This window comes from Danio rerio, chromosome 7, assembly GCF_049306965.1.
Source record: "Danio rerio strain Tuebingen ecotype United States chromosome 7, GRCz12tu, whole genome shotgun sequence".
NCBI lineage: Eukaryota > Metazoa > Chordata > Actinopteri > Cypriniformes > Danionidae > Danio > Danio rerio.
This window is the reverse complement of record NC_133182.1, coordinates 3679104-3701500: the sequence shown is the minus strand read 5'-3', so window position 1 is coordinate 3701500 and position 22397 is coordinate 3679104. Positions and strand designations below refer to the sequence as shown.

Sequence of the window (22397 nt, the reverse complement as noted above, 5' to 3'; positions counted from 1 at the left end):
TTCACACTCTTTGAAATTATGTTTTAAATGCACTTTTAAGCTCTTTTAAGTCCACTATGAGTGCATTCAGCACAATGAACTTGACTTCTCTTTTCAGAAGGACAGTCTGTTTGAATGCCAGTGTTGATCAGTTCGCTATAGTTATGAAGTTATGGGGGGAACGCTTTGATAAGCATGTTTAATCCCTGCAGTGTCTGGTGGGTTACTGCATGGCATGAGTGTGGCGCTAATGGAGCGTAATGGGCTTCAGTCCTCGGAGAGTTTTATTTGTCAGTTCTCTCTCAGGGGCTCTGTGTGTTTGTGTAGTTGGCCATCGCTGCTCCTCGTCAGGATTATTTTTAGACTGTGGGTGAAGCATTCGTGTGATTTCTCTGAACACACACACACACACACACACACACACACACACACACACACACACACTCCAGAGTAGAGATTTCATGCATCAGAGAGAGAGAGAGAGACGAGGGCTTCTGTGCGACTGATCACTTTTGGTTAAACTATAGAAGAAACAACTCACTGACGTCTAAACGCAGCACACACACACACACAACTAACACACACATACACAGAGAGAAATGCAACACACACACACACAAACCCATAAATTAAACACACTATTTTACGCACATGCATTCACTCACTTAACCACAAACATTCATGCACACATATTCAAACATATATGCGCAAACACACACACACTCACACACACACACACACACACACACACACACACACACACACACACACACACAAACACAAAAAAAGTGAGTCCCAGCATTGTTTACAAAGTTAAGCTGCGTGTGTGTTTAGATGTATTTTCTGTCTCTGTTAGTAAATACAGTAATTATACCTGTTTTAATAGTTTGTGAGGAAATCTGAGATGCACTTTTGATTCGTCTGCATCTGTTTCGGTTTATAATTGTGGTATAATTGGTTTTAAATAAATTACCATCACAGTTCACTGTTGAATTGTTTTTGGTTATGTCTGTGTATATATTGGTCAGAGATGTTGTCAGGCTTTTATAAGCACCAGATGTTGTGTCTGAAGTCAGATTATTGGGAAAAGTATTTGCAGTATGGATAAGCTGTGTGGTTTGTTAAACAGCTGATTCACCGAGTCATTAGATTCATCAGTAAAGATTCATTCAGTCATTAGAGGACTCTGATTAGATTTATGTTGTTTTCATCATAACAATACATGAAGTTTACACCTAAAATTCCTCTCCAGATACTGAAAAAGGGCATTAATTAGCCACATAAAACTACATAAACTAAAAATACATCTTATATGTTGTTGTCTGTGTTTATTTATTGTTTACAATGTAAAATTGGTTTTCTTCCTCGTATTTTGTTAAAGAAAGAAAGGAGAAAATGTCATACAATATTATGACAGTTTGTGCCAATAATGAAGGGAGGAATAAGTGAATAAATGAATGAATAAATAAATTAATAAATAAATAGATAAATAAATAAATGAAGGGAAATAAATAAATGGATAAATGAATGAATGAATAAATGATGTAATGAATGAATTAATTAATTAATAAATGAATATAATAAAAATGAATCAATGAATGAAAAAATAAATAAACAAATAAATACGTTGTTAATTAAATAATTGATTCATGACAAATTAAATAAATGATTAATTGAATAAATAAATAAATGAATAAATAAATGAATGAATGAATGAATAAATAAATAACTAAATAAATAAATAAGTACATAAATGAATAAATAAATGAATGAATAAATAAATGAATGAATGAATAAATAAATAACTAAATAAATACATAAATAAATGAATGAATAAATAAATACATGAATGAGTGAATGAATGAATAAATAGAATAAACAAATAAATGAATGAATAAATAAATGTATAAATAAATAAATAACTAAATGAATGAATGAAAAAATAAATGAATGAATGATTAAATGAATAAATAAATAAATTAATTAATTAATGATTAAATAAATAAATAAATGAATGATTGAATAAATAAATAAACAATTAATTAAATGAATGTATTAATAAATGAATGAATAAATACATAAATGAATAAATGAATGAATGAATGAATAAATAAATAAATTAATTAATAAATAAATTAATTAATTAATTAATTATTAAACTAAATGAATGAATAAATGAATGAATAAACAAAAACATAAATGAAAAAATAAATTAATTAAAAAGTTAATTAACTATTTAATTGATTAATAAATGAATAAATGACTAAATAAATGAATAAAAATGAATTAATAAATAGAAAAAAATGAATTAATAAATGAATAAATAAACTAATAAATTAATTATTAATTAATTAATTAAAATAAACAAATGAATAACTGAATAAATAAATAAATGATTAAATAGATGAATGAATGAATAAATAAATGAATGATGAAAGCACCATAACTTCTGACAAAAGCAGGAGAAGAGGAATCTGATAATAATGAATGAGGTGATTGTTTTTTACTTCTACAAATGAAAAAAATAATTTTTTGCATGTTTTCAGTGACAGATCTGTAATACATCATGTCATTCTGCTTCTCGAGTAAATGTATATTGATTTAAACATATTGATAATCTAGGCCAGAGATGCTCAAACTAGAGCCTGCGGGCCAAAGTTAACCTATATGGTAACCTTTGATTTGGCCTGTCGTCATATTCTGAGAAGAAATGGAGAATGATGGGGACACTTAAGAGCTAACGGAAAATAGTGTTTCAATTTAAATGCTGTGATTTAGCTGAACATGTACACACAGTCACCTGACAGATAGAGGACGATGCAGAGACTTTGGTGAGCAAGTCAAGGCAAAGGCAGATTCTGCTTGACTAGTGTATTCAGCATTGAGCTCCACTGTCATATACACTCACCGGCCACTTTATTAGGTACACCTTACTACCACTGGGTTGGACCCCATTTTGAACTGCCTTTTGACCCCCTTCAGAACTGCCTTAATGCTTTGTGGCAGAGATTCAACAAGCTACTGGAAATATTCCTCAGAGATTTTGCTCCATATTGACATGATAGCATCACACAGTTGCTGCAGATTCGTCAGCTGCTCATCCATGATGCCATGATCTCCCGTTCCACCACATCCCAAAGGGGCTCTATTGGACTGCTGATGCCAAATTCTGACCCGATCATCTGAATGTGGCAGCAGCGGATCGTCTTGACCATGTCTGCATGCCTAAATGCATTGAGTTGCTGCCATGTGATCGGCTGATTAGAAATGTGCATTAATGAGCAGTTGGACAGGTGTACCTAATAAAGTGGCCAGTGAGTGTAAATGTGATCATTTAAAAAGGTATTCTGCATTAGTGGATGCGCTTCAAATTAAATTTATTCTGTTCATTTTTAAATTTTAGGAAATAAATTGGGAAATTACCCATGGCAACTTCAATGTAATATAGTTTGGTATATTTGCCACGGCTCTCAGTGATGTTTGGCTTTTGGCCTTTCATACGAAAATGTTTGGGCACCCCTGATCTACGCTTTTTGTACTAAAAGATAACAGGACATAAAGACTGTACAATTTCTATCAGAATATCTGATCTACAATCTGATTGTCCTGCTTTAATGGCTATTAAAGATGAGCTTGAATCAGTCCTGTCTTGTTGATATGATAATACACATTACTAGAGAGACATGTGTCAATCAATTTGGTGGGCGGGGACACCGCAGTCCAACGTCAAGTTGCGGTCAGCCTCTAAATAGGAGGGATTTGGATCCTATTTCAACGTCAGCGAATTTAAAAAGAGACTGATTGTGCTTATATCACCCCAATATGCCTGTGGACACACTATGCCTACACACAGTTCTGTCCCAACGGCTTACAAAAGAGGACTTTCATCTTAGGTGCCCTTTTAAAATGTCAGTAAAATGCAGTATTAAAATATAACTATTAAATAGTAGCAGATATGAGGCCTATAACCGCAAAAAAATAAAAAAAAATCCACTTTTTGTGGATTTTTACACACAGGAGCCTCAATAAATGTCATTTTAGAAGACTATTCCAGCAAATAACTATTCATATATTCATAAAAAGATTGAGGTCATCTCCCAGTATTGCAGGATAAGTCGATATATTGATTATTGTGACAGGCCTAGCTGTATTCATATTGTAGGCTAGCATGCAGATGTTCAATAGTTAACAACTTCTTCTGTCACTAGTTGTATTAGCTCAGCCAGTCGAACAGCAGATGCAGTGATTTCTCCAGCGCTCTGCGAGGGAATGTATGAACTGTAATCTGTCTCTCTTTCTATGCTAATTTGTTCTAGCTGTAATTTCTAATTAAGAAGAGTCAAAGCCCAGCGGAGACGCGCAGCTCCCGCCGGAACAGCGTCTGTGCGCATGCGCCTCTCAGATCTGGCGCAGTGTTTATAATCTTCATCTGTGTGTGTGTTTGTGTTTCTGTGTGTTCAGGACGGCGTAAACCGATCATCATGACCACTGAGATGCAGGAGATCGCCATCACGGAGGAGAAGCCCTTACTGCCCGGTCAATCAGACGCCGTCAAGGTCAACAAACACACATTGATAGAGTTCCGTCATTAGTTTATGCTTTGCTGCCACCTGCTGGACACTTGGAAAACTTCAACACACTAATAGATCCGTGACACTATTGTTTATACCATGGGTGCACTGTAAAAAAAAAACACATTTTACAGAAAATATCCTTAAATTTTTTACAGTAATTTTTTGTAATTTCACATTCAAACAACCAATCTCTCTAAATTAACCGTTTGACTTTAATTTTAGGTACTTTATTATTAAAGACAAATTACTGACATTTGTGTTTTTTTATACAGGGAAATTACAGTATTATTTATACAGCATTTTTTCTATTATTTTAAATTATATTCAAAAGTTCGTAAAAATCACAAACATTATCTGTAAATTAACGGCTTGACTGTTATTCTATGTACTATATAATAGTGATGCGCGGATGGCCTATTATTTCATCCGCAACCGCATCATAAAACTCATCATCCGTCCGCCTTCCATCCGAACTAACATTTTTGACCAATTTTTAAAACCGCACCCGCCCGCCATCTGCTGACTGAGCTCTTTATTTGAATGGCTTATTCCTTTTTATTATTAAATGAATGTTTCTTTATTGATTATTAGAAAGTAGAGAATGACTTTAATGACATGCAGTTAATCCAAACGTGCAAGTCAAATCCAGCATTAATTGACGCTTTGAAGTGACGCTAAACATTACGAGGACCTGTCTTTTCACTTGATTCGATTCCTCGGTCCTTGAGTTTTTTTTTTTTTCGTCCTTCCCTCACATCCTATAGGGGTGGAAAGACGAGGAAAGAAAGCAAGGAAAGGAAACGAGGATACACAAATAAGAAATGAGAAGCACCTCTCAGAATATCAGCAGTGAACTCCGTCTCCAATTGGCGCACAGGGACAAAAATAAATAAATAAATAGCCTAAATGAAACGCACTGTACTGTACATTTTTTTTAATTATTGTAGCCTAATAGAAAACGCATTTTGACACATCATTTCAACATTCAGACGAGAGCGCCTGGCCTCTAATGCGCCCTGCTGCACTGAAGGAGCGCTCGCTCGCAGCACTTGTTGCTGAAATACATAGAATTCTCTTGGCAAGGTGCTGTAGTCGTGGGAATGACTGCCTTGTTTCTCCCAAAAGGAAAGTAGATTTTCCTCTGCTGATCCGTCCATTCTTAATTTTGTAGACGAAGACTTCTGTACTTCATCCAGAAGTAGTGTATCCGATTCCTCCTCTCATTCTGTAAAGTCAGTTCTAGGTTTTTTCGTTGGTGCGCCAGCTATGTGTACAAAAACAGTACAACCGCCCGCCACCCGCCCGAATTTAATTAAAATATTATTTTTCGTCACGTCATCCGCCCGATCCCGCGGCTGTAACCGCCATCCGCGCATCTCTACTATATAAGTAATGACAAATTACAGCAATTTGTCTGTTTTTTACAAAAAATTGACATATTATATAGTGTTTTTTCCTGTTTTTTAAGTACATTTAAAATTACGTAAAATTAAAGTAATAAATTGTAATCACTTGCTCTGTAAAAAAAAAAAAAAAATCGTAAAAAAAATGTCAAATGACTGGCAGCTACGGCTGCCAAACAAAAACCATAAAATTAAGGTAAAATTTCTTTGTCGGAAAAAAAGTGCAAAAAATAATAAATCTACAGATATTTTCATTAAAATGTTTACAGAAAAACACTGTTATTTTACAGACTTTTCCTAGATTATTACGATCAACTTTTGCCTTGCTTTGTTTGTTAATTGTTTACGTTGTTTGCTGCCGGGACTGACCATTTGCCTGTTGTTTGACCATGACTCTGGATTCCCTGCATAATGTTACATCTGTTTGCCCCTGTGTTGACTGTTGCTTGCCTTTGGATCTGCACTCATTTGTCAGTGTCCCCTTCATGTTACAGCTCCATTTCATTTAAGATCTGTAACTGAATCATTCCATATAACTTAAACCTCTACATGTTTTACATAAACACTATTCAATCAAATAAAACAACTGTAATTTTAAAGTTGTGAGAATTTCAATCGGTTGTATCTCGTTTGTTGTATTTTGCAAAAAATTTTGAGCATGTCTTGGCATGTTATTAAAGGTGTTTAATCGTAATGATTCAAGGAAAATTCTTTTAAATAACATTGTTTTCTCTTGAACTTTTAGTGCAGTCACTTTATTGATGGTGTTTGATCATAATAATCTAGGAAAAGTCTGTATAATAACAGTGTTTCTTCATAAAACTCTTAGTGTATACCTTTATTGAACGGATTTGATCATAATAATCTAGGAAAAGTCTGTATAATAACAGTGTTTCTTCGTAAAACTCTTAGTGTATACCTTTATTAAACAGATTTGATTGTAATAATCTAGGAAAAGTCTGTATAATAACAGTGTTTCTTTGTAAAACTCTTAGTGTATACCTTTATTAAACGCATTTGATTGTAATAATCTAGGAAAAGTCTGTATAATAACAGTATTTCTTCGTAAAACTCTTAGTGTATACCTTTATTAAACGCATTTGATGGTAATAATCTAGGAAAAGTCTGTATAATAACAGTGTTTCTTCATAAAACTCTTAGTGTATACCTTTATTAAATGGATTTGATGGTAATAATCTAGGAAAAGTCTGCATAATAACAGTGTTTCTTCGTAAAACTCTTAGTGTATACCTTTATTAAACAGATTTGATTGTAATAATCTAGGAAAAGTCTGTATAATAACAGTGTTTCTTCGTAAAACTCTTAGTGTATACCTTTATTAAACGGATTTGATGGTAATAATCTAGGAAAAGTCTGTATAATAACAGTGTTTCTTCATAAAACTCTTAGTGTATACCTTTATTAAACAGATTTGATTGTAATAATCTAGGAAAAGTCTGTATAATAACAGTATTTCTCTGTAAACATTTTAATAAAAATATATCTGTAGATTTATTATTTTTTGCACTTTATTTCAACAAAGACATTTTACCGTAATTTTATGGCTTTGATCTTTTTTTTACGATTTTTTTTCTCACAGTGTGCCCAGACCGTTTCTAATGAAGGACCAAAAACAAACAGACCTGAGGGCTAAATATATCAATATTGAGTCAGAATTGAATACGCTAAATTGGCCGTAGTGTGTGAATGTGAGAGTGTATGGATGTTTCCCAATACTGGGTTGCAGCTGGAAGGGCATTTGCTGTGTGAAACATTTGCTGGAGTAGTTGTGGCGGTGGCGACCCCTGATAAAAAGGGACTAAGCTGAAGGAATTTAAATGAATGACAATGAAAACAAACAAGTCCATCTAACACTATTAACTGTTAAATAAATCTGGTTCATTCACAACATTTAATTCAAACATTCAAGCTTGATTTTTTGTAGCTCAACAATAAAACAAACAAACAAACAAAATACTACACTATATTAGAAATGGCAGTCTCTATTAAAGGCATTCCCCTGATCCTCCCCTTCATTTTTACTGTGTTTTCTGATGGCATAGTGGACCAAATCTAAAGTTATCCTGAGCCAACTTTGACCTGTGGGCGCTAGTTTGGTCATCTCTGGTTTATTCAGTGCACATCTCTTCCTACATTCCAAGTTATTTAGCTGATAGATATTTGTCTCTTTTAATATTGTTATATTGTTTGCAGTGTTCTGTGTTTATTATTAGGTTTATGTTTTTGTCTGATTAATATTCTTGTCTCATTGTAAAGCGCCGTGGTCAAATATTGTGTGTTTGTTTGTGCTGTATAAGTAAATGAAGTGAAAGGAAATTCAGCAGGCTATAGAATTAACAATCATAACTAATAGAATTCATGTGTGAAGTTGCTGCCAGGCAGCGTTACAGTAAATAAATGACCTGTTTTATTATTTATTAGTGGAGTTTGCAAAGTTTAGTCGTTTTTCTTCTTCACAAACTTAAAATTGCTTTATTTTAATTTTAATTTGACTTATTGTAACACATTATTCTTTAACAACTTAGCTAATATATATTTATTGACTTTTTTATTTCAATTATTTCCATTTTTTTTGTTTTTATGAAGTTTTCAACATACTTTACTCATATATATATATATATATATATATATATATATATATATATATATATATATATATATATATATATATATATATACAGTTAGAGTCAGAATTATTAGCCCGCCTTTGATTTTTTTTTTTGTTTCTTGTTTTCTTTTGTAAATATTTCCCAAGTGATGTTTAACAGAGCAAGGAAATTTTCACAGTATGTCCGATAATATTTTATCTTCTAGAGAAAGTCTTATTTGTTTTATTTCGGCTAGAATAAAAGTAGTTATTAATTGTTTCTGAGCTATTTTAAGGTCAAAATTGTTAGCTCTTTTAAACAATATTTGTTTTGTTCTACAGAACAAACCACTTGTTTTACAATGACTTGCATAATTAACCTAGTTAAGCCTTTAAATGTCACATTAAGCTAATAAGATATCATAAAATAGGATAAAGATAAAATAAATCAGTTATTAGAGATGAGTTATTAAAACTATCATGTTTAGAAATGTGTTGAAATAATCTCTTCTCTCCGTTTAACAAAAATTTGGGAAAAAAATAAACAGGGCAGCCAATAATTCAGGAGGTATATATACACACACACCATACAAACCTTTCCAAAATGTTTTTCAAGATTAAAAAGAAATTAACTTTTTTAATTTTTATTGTTTAATAATTTAATTTAAATTAATTATTTTATTTTATTTCATTTGATTTAATGCTGAAATAAAAGTTGAAGTAAATGTTATATTTTGTAAATGACAATAAAATGACACATAGACCAAAATATTCCAAACATTTTTTGAAGTCCAAGTAAAAACACAAAATCTAAAAATAAAGTCTTATTAAAAATTAATAAAAAAAGTCATAACAATATTAATAAATCAGTGATGCTAAAATTACACTGCATATGCATATGAATGCTGTATGCCAGGTAACAACTTTATATTCAATTTTGTTTTTTATTTCACTTTTTTCTTTTTTACTTTTCATGTTTTTTATGAAAAGTTTTTTATATAGTTTACCAAAATATTTATTGAACTATAATTTTTTTTTAAAGAAAAAAGACAATTGAAATTTAATTAAACAGAAATAGTCAACTTCATCATTTTAATAGAATATATTAAAAAGCTGAAATAAAAATTTAAGCATGTACTGAGTTAATGACAATAAAATGACAAAAAGACTGGAAAATTACTAGCATTTTAAGTAAAATCCCAGTAAAAACACAACATCTAAAATATTAATCTAATTAAAAATAGGAGCCATAACAATAATCAATCGGTGATGGTAAAATAACACTGCTTTGTATATGAATGCTGTATATATTGCCTCTTGATTGACAAAGTTGCATTTTAATTGTACTTTCTTAATGTTGATTCATCAATAAATGTAACCTACAAAAAAACTATAATTAAAACAAATAATCAGATTTGGGATATTTTGGAAATGCATGTCAAACTGATATTGGGATATCGTCAGGTCTGATGTTGTGTGATCATGTGTTTTCAGGATGCTGAAATCGCAGCCCGAATATTGCTGGACCAAGGCCAGGTGAGAGAACTGTTTGTGTTTGGATTGTCACAAGCTTGGATAAAGTTCTTGTAGTTTATGTGGCTAATGAATGTGTTTTTGGGATCTGGAGAAGATATTCAGATGTAAAACTTCATGTACTGTAGATTTTAGATTCAGTGCAGCTTTAGATGTAAGGTTTAGATTCAGTGTAGTCCATTATTGCTTTCTTTTAGCTTTCATTATATGCGTATAAAGTTAAATGTTAACTGTGTGTAATTTACTCCTTTATTATTGTTGTTGTTGTTGTTATTATTATTATTATTATCATAAAATCATGAAATTTATTATTTTATTTTTATTATTTTTTATGATTTATTATTATTATTATTATTATTATTATAAAATCTTGGAATTTATTATTTTATTTTTATAAATTGTTTATTATTATTATTATTATTATTATTATTATTATTATTATTAAATCATAGAATTTATTATTTTATTTTTATTATTTTTTTCAGTTTTATTATTATTATTATTATTATTATTACTATTATTGTTATTATTAAATCATGGAATTTATTATTTTATTTTTATTATTTTTTAAATTATTTTTATTGTTGTTATTATTATTATAAAATTATGGAATTTATTTTATTTTTATTAATTTGTTTATGATTTATTATTATTATTATTATTATTATTATTATTATTATTATTATTATTATAAAATCTTGGAATTTATTATTTTATTTTTATAAATTTTTTATGATTTATTATTATTATTATTATTAAATCATGGAATTTATTATTTTATTTTTATTTTTTAATGATTTTTAATATTATTATTATTATTATTATTATTATTATTATTATTATAAAATCATGGAATTTATTATTTTATTTTAATTATTTTTTTCTGATTTATTATTATTATTATTACTATTATTGTTATTATTAAATCATGGAATTTATTATTTTATTTTTATTATTTTTTTAATTATTTTTAATATTATTATTATTGTTGTTGTTGTTGTTATTATTATTATAAAATTATGGAATTTATTATTTTATTTTTATTAATTTGTTTATGATTTATTTTTATTATTATTATTATTATTATTATTATTATTATTATTATTATTATTATAAAATCATGGAATTTATTATTTAATTTTTATATATTTTTTAAATGATTTTTTATTATTTTGTCTTGTTACAAAAGTTTTAAAGGACAAACTGGAAAGTATTTCACTCTGTTTATCATATCAAGCATTTATATTCTTTTCACTCAATAAAAAAAGAGAAATTAAGTGTGTGTGTGTGTGTGTGCAGGAACACACTGTGGAGACTCCTCACGGCGTGCTGCATGTGACAGTTCACGGCTCCGGGAACGCTCGCAGACCAGCCATACTGACCATCCATGATGTGGGAATGGACAGTAAGTCTCAGATGATTTATTTCAAGCACAAATAACTCGGTCTTTGAAAAACACACAGTTTCCACAGCTGACCTTTTATTTAATGTAAAGGAGCTTGAATAAATGTTTTCATCCTCTAAAACAGAAACATTGTTAAGAAGAAATTGAACATTTTCCCACTTTTTTTCCCCCCTTTAATTAAAATAACAGGAACAATCTTTTATCCTAATATTGTAGCCCTTAAATTGTTTAATAAACCTCTTTTATCTCTTTTACAAGATGTAAGACGAGCCTTTGTTGTCTCCAGAATGTCTCTGTAAAGTTTCAGCTTAAAATACCCATCAGATAATTTATCGACAGTCTAGCTGTTTTGTAGCCCGTGGCTTTAAATGCAAATGAGCTGCTTTACCCCCCCCCCCCCCCCCCCCCCCCCCCCAGAGTGATTGTAAACCGTTATGAGCTTCTTTCTTCTGTTAAACACTGAAGAAGATATTTTGAAGTATGCTGAAAACCTTTAACCCCTGACTTCCATACTAGAAATAAACAAAGGAAGTCAATGGCTACAGCAGGGGTCACCAGTCTCGGTCCTGGAGGGCCGGTGCCCTGCAGCGTTTACCTCCAACTTGCCTCAACACACCTGCCTGGGTGTTTCAAGTATACCCAAGACCATGATTAGCTTGTTTAGGTGCGTTTGATTAGGGTTAGAGCTAAAATCTGCAGGACACCGGCCCTCCAGGAACAAGTTTGGTGATCCCTGAGCTACAGGTTTCCCACATCCTTCAAAATATCTAGAAGAAAGTAAAGAAAATATATAGAAGAAATAAGCATTACTGCAAGAGAAAATGATGACAGCGTTTTAATTTTGGCTGAGCTGTCCCTTTAACGGTTGTAACTTCCTGCGTTGTTCTTCAGGAAACTGGAGGTCTGCATGTCTCAGCGCATCTCGATGGTCTTCGGTTATGTTGACCCTCATAGTGAACAGGCAAACAGCGGTTGTCAATAACCTCACAAGCAACAATCACATAGCTTTCTTCCCTATCGATGCTTTGAATATGACACTGTGAGCCATTCAGAACGCTTCGAACTAGATACACAGTGAAGCTTCTCTTACTGATGCACAAGTTCCCACTGTATTTGACACCTCCGCCGTTGCAGATTCTTATGACGCTGTCTGTGTCGTCTTTACGGAGGAAGGATTGTATCGGTTCTCTTCCACAAAGTCTCTTATTCTTCAGATAATCTGCCCAAGCGTGTGTCTGTCTGCGGCTGAGTCTTGTTGTGAGAATGTGTCTGCGTCCAAATGTATTGAATGCGTTGTTGCGCTGCGCTCTCTGGCAGGGAAATGACCGGTTAGATAACATCTCCAGCTGACCGTCACTAAGAGTGACATTAAAGAGTCCATCGCTGATTGTCAGGAGGAGCAGGAGGAGAAACACACACCTCATCCTGAAAGCAGAAGAGCGGCAGATGTTTAGAGTTGCCATCTGCCTGTTTTTCTGCCCAGGCTCATTTTGAAAAAGTACCTCTGTATACATTTCTGGAGAGCACCAAAAACGTCCTAGGAGCTACGCTTTTGTGCAGTTTTTTGTTTTCAAGAATCCACCAGAGGTCACTGTGTATGCTTTTTCAGATCTCAGATTTCTCCCACGAGCAGGGGCGCAACTACACATTTACTGAGGGGCATGCGCGTTCAAGTTTTGCAAACAAAATGATTTTGTCCTAAAGGCCAAAAGCGAATGCAATCACTTCTCATATGCAACCCAAGCTCATTCTGGAAACGTAGCCCCGCGGACGTTTCTGGAGACCACGATTTACGTGGCCGGAGGTACGTAAAGGCCGCGTTTGGTTTTTTTCGAGCGAACGATGCGGGGCGGTGTGGCGCCGCTCCGCCCCTCCTCTTCGCGCTCGCCGGCCGACGGCTCGCCTCCGAGTGGAGGGTTTTCCCGACGCAATTAGTTTGTCCGCCTAGCTCACAGCGTTGCGTCGCGGAGAGGAGGCCCCGGAAGAGGAGGAGGAGGAGGAGCCGGCCGCGGTGGACGACGACCGGTATCGAGTTCGGGGAACAGCGGGTTCCGGAAATCAGGTGAGACAAAAAACGGAATCCGAAAAATGAGGGCGAGAATGCGGCGGGATCCGAAAACGCGGTCAAAATCGAAGACGAGGGCTTTTGCTTTTTTTTTTTTTTTTTTTTCCCCGATCCGCTGGCTTTTCGCGCGAGAACGCCGCGCGCTCCCGAGAGGCGAAAAAGCGCGCACAGCGGCCTCTCGCGAATCCACTAAAACAAAAAAACGCTCGAATACGTACCTCCCGGGACGTAAATCGCGGCCCGCAGAAACGTCCGCGGGGCTACGTTTCCACAATGAGCCCGGGTTGGTCATATGCATGGTGTAAGGTCTGTCTTTGCATGAGCAATTGACTGAAACTGCTATTACACCTGTAAAATGCTAAAAATAAACTGAGGCAATCTGCCTGAAATGTTTTGTTTTATAACAATGTTATGGCCGAACATTTTTTCTTACTAAATTAAAATAGTTTTGAGCAAATAAAAAAAAGTTACCAGTGTCGTAATTCGACTTCTTATCAATTAGAAATTATCAGACCAGAGGTTTTGAATATCAGAAAATAGACTTTATTCTCCATAATAAAGCCGAGAAAGAGCAGAGCAGACCCCAGAGCATTCTGAAGTCTCTCCTGGACATTTCCTATCTTTGGTTCTCTCTTTCTCTTACTCTTTCTAAAGTCTCTGTGTTTTCCGCAATCTTTATACAGGTTATTTTCCACACCCCTAGGTGTCTTGTTTTAACTCTTGACCTTTTTTGGATAAGTTTTTACTCTATGTCAGGGGTCTCAAACTCGCGGCCCGCGGGCCATTTGCGGCCCTCAGTGCAATATTTTGTGGCCTGCGCCGACCGCTGTACACTGACAGAATCAGCGGAGCGGGGTGAGAGAGCGCTCCCCCGCTCCGCTGATTCTATCCGTACACAGCGGTCACTGGCATTCCCCGCCCGCCATGTAAACAAAGGGGCGGGGATGCCGGTGACGTCACCACGCACCCCGCCCCTTTGTCAGACGCTGTGACGGGCGGGAAGTGAGGAGGGAACTCGCGCCGGCCAGAATCAAGGTAAGCTGTTCCCGTCCCTCACTGCCACTTAGCTACCTATCTGCAGCCTGCCACCTACCTAGCTACAGCCTGCATCTTATATATATTATAGGTAGATACAGACTGATGTGACTGGAGTGGGGTGGGGGTGTTTTATTTATAAATATATACACCTTTTTTTAGGTGAGGGAATGGAAGTTTTGAGTGAGTTCCCCCACTTTTTTCCCTAGGACTTCAATAAGTCAAAGTACAGGGCTAGACTTAATGATGATCATCTTCAAGCCATACTGAGGGTCTCAACTGCTTCCGCTCTAAAGCCAAATGTGGTTCAGATTTGTGAGAAGAAGCGCTGTCAAGTCTCTGGCAGCAAGAAGTAGGCAAAAGATGCCATGTTCAGAAGAACTGTTCATAATCTTCACTTAATGTTCTATTAATGTTCAGGACACTTCATGTTCAGAAGAAATAATTAAAACTGTTAATAATGACATTTGAGGACTTTTTTTTTTGTGAAATCCCTTTTGCGGCCCAGCCTCACCCAGACTTTGCCTCCTGCGGCCCCCAGGTAAATTGAGTTTGAGACCCCTGCTCTATGTGGTCCTGCTATTCTTGGCTCTCAGCCAGCTTGCTATGGTCAGCAGAGATGTCACAGGTCTATGTCAGCAGAGCATAGATGCAACGTATGCAAAGGAACTAAGTGTTTACATACATTATCATGATAGCATAATCACTTGATAATGTTACTCATTCCATCTTCTGACACATATAGCTTCATAAAAGTATTTAACATATATAATCAGTGCTTTACATATTCAGTTATTCTACACAATCAGTCTCCAGCATAGCCTTCTCCTAGTGTTGCTCCTGTGCAGGCATACTCATCTTACACAGTAATTTTACACACGCTGGCATGTTTGCTGCAAACACTACATACATTTTGAAAAGAGAAAATTAACTGCTTTACACTTAGAAAATACTTCACACTGAGAGAATAAAATCTTCTTCTCCAGTAGAACTGATGTATCAATATGACACATAATAAATTTATAAAAACATGTGTATGGTATAAAAAAATCGATCTTGACAGAAGTATTATTAAACATTTCAGTTCCAAAAATGTGAATATTCTGACTGTTTGTTCATGTGTCAGCTTTAATCAAGTATATACAATTCATGTAGGGGAATTTCTTCATCCAAATATTATTTTTCTATTTTATCTGAAATCTATTGAGGTCTGTACTTACAAAAACACACATTTTGTGTAATCCCTCTTATTTTGGCCAGCGGAGAAACTAAAATGGTCGTGCCGAACTGAGTCTGGTTCTCTCAAGGTTTTTTTTCTTCACTCTCCTATTGGTGAAGTTTTTTTTCCCTCTCCGCTGTCGCCACTGGCTTGCATGGTTCAGGATCTGAAAAGCTACACATCGATGAATTTGCTCTTCAGTGTTTGAACTCTCAATAATGACTTCAAACCACACTGAACTGAGCTAAACTGAACTGAACTTAAACACTATAAACTGAACTACCCTGATCCAGTTACTATGACCATTTATGCCTAGTTCACACTAAAGGATTTTAAGCCTGATTTGAGCCCGATTTGGAAGTTAACGAGCTCGCCGACAGATCGGGCTGTGATCGGGAAGAAATCTGTGGGTGCTCGGCACTCGCCGCTCCTTATGTGTGAACGACTGAACAACGTATCAACGAGGCTCGCTGACGCGTCGCTGACACCTCGCAGACGGAAATCAAACATTCAGCATGCTAAATATTCCAGAGCAGTCGGCCGACTCAACCCCACGTGTGGTCAGATGTAGTGACGAGCTGCAGCCAATGAGAGAGCATACCAGCATGAGCTGAATGCCTGTGTGTTCAGGAGCTCAGCAGAAACATCTGTGATTGGTCAGAATGGGCATCGGTGCACTCGCTTCATTCTGCGTTAACACAGACATGAGAGTAGGATATATTAACAGTGGAACTAGAATTCTGTAACTATTAGAATTACCATACTGCTCATTCTGACCGTTCTCATATAAAACGCCATATTGTCACAACATATTTACATTCAAAACTATTATTGAGATATTAAAATTAAGCTTTGAATGTCTGGCATCATATTTAATGACACCATTACCCTAAAAATATAATCTTTTTTTGGTAATACAGCCTATAAATATGTAGTTAAGATACTAAAACACTTACAGGTCTTGGCTTTCATTTTCACTTTCAAACAGGAGCTATTTCACAGCACAGAATCTGCTGTTTTGAAAGATATCTGAAGTAAATTGATGTTTTTGCCATCAGAAAGTTTTGTTTATGTTAGCAGGAAGTTGCCAGGCAAGAAAATGCACACATATTTAAAGTCACAGTGAAAAGTATCAGACATGCATGCAGTCATTTTGACCAATATGGTAATTTAAGGCAGAAATGCTCAGTTCTTTACTGTTTTGTTATAAAAAAATAACAATGTCAGAAAGAAATACACTGATAGTTAGAAAACGGCAGGGTGTTATAAATATGTTAGTTTTATTTCAAAGAGTTATAAAATTACAAAAATTAAAAACTCTCTGTGTATCTATCCACTGGAACCTTCTGTGTGTACGATTTGACAGTTTATTTTGATAAAAAAATTTAAAAGTCTAAACAGTTACGTCTTCATGAACACTTTACACTTGGCTGTGTTATTGTTTTAAATGATTTTGAATTAAAACGTGTGTGCCAATGCATGCAACTCATAGTATAATTTTTTATTTAATAAAATGCAATATTATACTCGTATAAAATTCAAATTAAACATTTTGAACAAGACACATTTATTTATTTTTATTATTTGAATCTTTTAATAAGGATAATCTCAAAAATAATTGTAGCACAATGGCTCCCCCTGTGAGTGTCATTCATGCCTGCTGTTCTCATAGAAATTCCACCAGAGGGCGCTGTTTACTGCCTGTTTGACTGACTGAATGACTAACTGCCTGACCGATCGACTGACCCAGCCTTCCCCTTCCCTAAACTTAACCAATAGCATTTTAAAAACCACAGATTGACTTACACCGACGCACATGGCGAGCTACTGGACAAACTGGTAGCAGCAGAAAAGCCGGCGAGCGGTCAGCTGGTAAGCAGAAAACAAGAACGGCATCACACCGCCCTCTAGTGTTTATTTTAAAGACGAAGCGCAGCCATACTTTTCTCTGGCTACATAATTCCAGAAACTTATATAGGGCTACGTTTTCAGAATGAGCCTGTGTGCACACTTACGAATATCACATTTAAAAATGCTTAATGGAAAGGCAAACACGTACACACATTGTATAAAAACTGATGCACACAACTGAGTGGGGTAAACTTTTTATCTAATAAGATGCAATGCACATAAACAATAATGGAAACACATTTACTGACTGAATCCCAGCATGCACATCAGTAAAATCATGTGAGTTAGTTTGAACCAGGCCCAGATTGGCTAATCAGGAGGACCGGGAGAATTCCCTGTGGGCCGGTCAGTTTTTTTGGCCCATGGGCCGGTGTCCCTGCCTGCTCTCACAGCAGTCACACTTTTTATTTATTTATTTATTTAATTAGTTAATACTTGTTTGGAGCATAGCCTCACTCTGTATTCATTAGTTTACCGCAGCTCCACTCTTTTATTTATTTTCTCACAGCCCCATGAGCAATCTGCAGGTTAATGACGACTTAATTATCATTAGACTCTCCAGACAGAGTTGTTAAGAGATTTGTGAGCAGCGAGACATAAAATATGGATAATAAAAAGTGCAAAAGTTGCGCTGAAAAGGCCATAATTTAAAAAAAAAAAGATAGTTTTAGACACTTATACGGCCAAATGTACTAAGCTGAGTACATTTTTTGTTGAAACTAGTGGCAGTGAGAGTACAACAACACATGAGGACGATGAAATGGCTGGTAAATTAGTTAGGAGCAGTGCTAACCACCGTTCATGTTTATGCATCAAAATGTTTATTGTACAAGCCTGGTTATACTCGAACGTGCCTGCTAGTGTTTTATTAACGTATAACCCCACCCTAATCACTGTAATGTTAAAGCTGTAATTTTACCACTAATTATTCATATTATTTATTAAATTTCCCTTTAAATTGTATTTTAATAAGGTCTACCCCCACCCCAACACTTGCAGTAATGTTAAAACAGTAATTATACAGAGAATTATTCATATTTTTGATTAAATTACCAATCAAATTGTATTTTATTAAGGTCTTCCCCTACCCCAACCATCACAGTAATATAAATACAGTAATTATACAGAGTATTATTAAAAATATTTATTAAATTTCCCTTTAAATGGTATTTTATGAAGGTCTTTCCCTACCCCAACCATCACAGTAATATAAATACAGTAATTATACAGAGTATTATTAATATTATTTATTAAATTTCCCTTTAAATTGTATTTTATTAAGGTATTTCCCTACCCCAACATCACAGTAATATAAATACAGTAATTATACAGAGTATCATTCATATTATTTATTAAATTTCCCTTTAAATTGTATTTTATTAAGGTATTTCCCTACCCCAACCATCACAGTAATATAAATACAGTAATTATACAGAGTATTATTCATATTATTTATTAAATTTCCCTTTAAATTGTATTTTATGAAGGTCTTCCCCTACCCCAACATCACAGTAATATAAATACAGTAATTATACAGAGTATTATTCATATTATTTATTAAATTTCCCTTTAAATTGTATTTTATGAAGGTCTTCCCCTACCCCAACATCACAGTAATATAAATACAGTAATTATACAGAGTATTATTCATATTATTTATTAAATTTCCCTTTAAATTGTATTTTATTAAGGTATTTCCCTACCCCAACATCACAGTAATATAAATACAGTAATTATACAGAGTATTATTCATATTGCATATTCAATTGTATTTCTACTGAGTACTATATCAATAGTACTCTCTCTTTTACACTACATGTATGTTACATCACAAGCTCTAATTGCATTATGCTGCTCATTTATTCAAATCTTGAAGTTTTAACTTGTTAATTCATTTGTATAGTATGCAGATTTACCTTTGTGCTGGTCTTGATCTGGTGTAAATGAACACAACTTGTCGAGTCTGTGCAGAAATCATCAATCGTGTCTCAGATGCTCAGTCCACGCTGATATTTATTGTGTTAAAACGGCAGCGGGGGATAAAGAGTGTCTGGGAAATTAAACAAACACCCTTTTTTTGCAGCACAAGTGGTGTTGCGTTTAGTTCTCTCCTATAGCTGATGCTTTACCGATGACCACTTCACACTCAGCTCATGTGGTTTAACAGTTGATGGGTGCTTTTAACTAGCAAAACAACCTCAGAGTGTATTTGAGGACTGAAATAGGTTCATAAGACATCAGTTGTTTTATAACCCAGAAATATTTGCTTAATTGCCTGTTCGCTAGAAGTAATCCATGAGTCAATATTGCATTCAGACCAGTTTTTTGAACCAAAGGAAGGGATGACCCGAAAGAACAATTCCTGTATTGAATTGAGTGTTTAAATAATAAATGTTCCTGAAACATCTGGTCAAATATATATATATATATATATATATATATATATATATATATATATATATATATATATATATATATATATATATATATATATATATAGGCTTATTTTAATAAATATATGTATATAGACACACACACACACCACACTCACTGGCCATATTGTATTAGGTACACCTGTCCAACTGCTCATTAGCGCAAGTTTTTAATCAGCCAATCACATGGCAGCAGCTCAATGCATTTAGGCATGTGGACATGGTCAAGCTGACCTGCTGCAGTTCAAACTGAGCATCAGTCTGAGGAAGAAAGGGGATTTAAGTGACTTTGAACGTGGCATGGTTGTTGCTGCCAGAAGGGCAACTCTGAGTATTTCAGAAACTGCTGATCTAATGGGATTTTCACGCACAACCATCTCTAGGGTTTACAGAGAATGGTCAGAAAAAGAGCAAATATCAAGTGAGTGGCAGTTCTTTGGGTGCAAATGCCTTGTTGATGCCAGAGGAGAATGGCCAGTACTAGTAAGGTGTACCTAATAAAGTGGCCGGTGAGTGTATATTTGAGGATTTTCACATCCATGTTGCCAGGTAATGGTGTGTTTGTGTGTTTGTGTTTAAGTGTAATACTTTAGGCAGTTGGTTTAATTCCTCTCTTCACTTTTTGGTCATGATGTCTGGACGTCTGGAATAGTTTCCAGGTCCTCAATTTAAATTGAGGAAATATTCATTTATGACTGCTTTTTACCCATATCACACATTAAAATGAATGTCATGTAAAATCATGGTGTACACACAGTCTTTGGACTTGCTGCATCATAGACAACAATAACAATTTATGAAACAATTATTACTTTAATGGCCATAGCATATTAGGCATAGATATTCAGGGTGGGCCATTTATATGGATACACCTTAATAAAATTGGAATGGTTGGTGATATTAATGTTCTGTTTGTGGTACATTAGTATATGTGAGGGGGGAAACTTTTCAAGATGGGTGGTGACCATGGTGGCCATTTTGAAGTCGGCCATCTTGGATCCAACTTTAGTTTTTTCAATAGGAAGAGGGTCATGTGACACATCAAACTTATTGGGAATTTCACAAGAGAATCAATGGTGTGCTTGGATTTAACGCGTTCTTTCATGAGTTATTTACAAGTTTCTGACCACTTATAAAATGTGTTCAATGTGCTGCCCATTGTGTTGGATTGTCAATGCAACCCTCTTCTCCCACTCTTCACACACTGATAGCAACACCGCAGGAGAAATGCCAGCACAGGCTTCCAGTATCCCTAGTTTTAGGGATGCACACCTTGTATCTTGCACATGCTGCACATCTTGAACCGATAATACCATTACAGTAATCCACCCTGCTGCTGATAAAAGCATGAACAAGTTTCTCTAAATCTTCACTAGAAACAAAGCATCTGATTCTTGCTATGTTTTTGAGATGATAGTATGCTGATTTACTGACTGCTTTGACATGACTGTTGAAACTCAGATCTGACTCCAGAGTCACACCAAGATTCTTGACTTTATTTTTTATTGTTTGACCTTTAGTGCCAAGGTACACATTCACCTTGAGAACCTCATCTCTGTTCCCAAACGCAATCATTTCAGTTTTCTCTTTGTTTAACTGAAGAAAGTTTTGGCACATCCAATTGCTCATTTCATCAATGCATTGGCAGAGGGTGTCAATGGGGCTGTAGTCATTAGGCAGTAAGGCTAGGTAGATCTGAGTGTCATCAGCATAGCTGTGGTAGGAGATTTGGTTCTTTCTCATTATTTGGCTCAGAGGGAGCATGTAAAGGTTGAACAGGAGAGGTGCCAGAATCAGATCTGTCTTCAATGGCTGGGGTGATCAATATATCAAAAAAAGAATACAGAAATGATCAGATCCTTAACAACAGTTGATGGAATTAGTAAACCCTTAGTTATAAGTAGATCAAGAGTGTCTCCACGATTGGCTGAGTCAGATCAAAAGTGTTAAAAACAGTCATCAGTTCTTTTACAGCATTGATTTCTGGATTATCAATGTGAATATTAAAATCCCCAGCAATACTAAAATAATCAAATTCAGAGGTTACAATTGATAACAGCTCTGTAAAATCCTCAATAAAAGCTGGAGAATATTTTGGAGGTCTGTAGATAATGATCAGTAAGATGCGTGGAGCACCTTTTAGTGCTATACTCAGATATTCAGAGACAAATAGTCACCAAATGACACTTGTTTACACTCATAGATATCTTTAAACAGGGCAGCGATGCCTCCA

The 22397-nt window shown here is 34.6% G+C and overlaps 1 protein-coding gene and 2 long non-coding RNA genes across 10 annotated transcripts in view; 1 reads left to right on the top strand and 2 right to left on the bottom strand.

Annotated features, from left to right (window-relative positions):
• ndrg2 (NDRG family member 2) overlaps positions 1–22397 on the top strand; it is a 108055-nt gene that overhangs the window by 54951 nt on the left and 30707 nt on the right. For all 8 annotated transcript variants that reach the window (XR_012382395.1, XR_012382394.1, XR_012382393.1 and 5 more), the window contains 3 exon segments: positions 4441–4535; positions 10059–10100; positions 11397–11502. Coding sequence is in view for 2 of the 8 variants with exons in the window: in XM_005160380.6 (XP_005160437.1) it covers positions 4461–4535; positions 10059–10100; positions 11397–11502 (223 nt within the window). In the remaining 6 variants the exon portion in view is untranslated.
• LOC141375261 (uncharacterized) lies at positions 11556–19816 on the bottom strand. The gene is made up of 2 exons (XR_012382994.1): positions 19649–19816; positions 11556–12927 (listed from the first exon to the last, which is right to left on the bottom strand). It is a non-coding gene; the product is annotated as an uncharacterized lncRNA (long non-coding RNA).
• Positions 14503–18594, bottom strand: LOC141375263 (uncharacterized). Its single transcript, XR_012382996.1, has 3 exons — positions 17655–18594; positions 17019–17459; positions 14503–16133 (listed from the first exon to the last, which is right to left on the bottom strand). It is a non-coding gene; the product is annotated as an uncharacterized lncRNA (long non-coding RNA).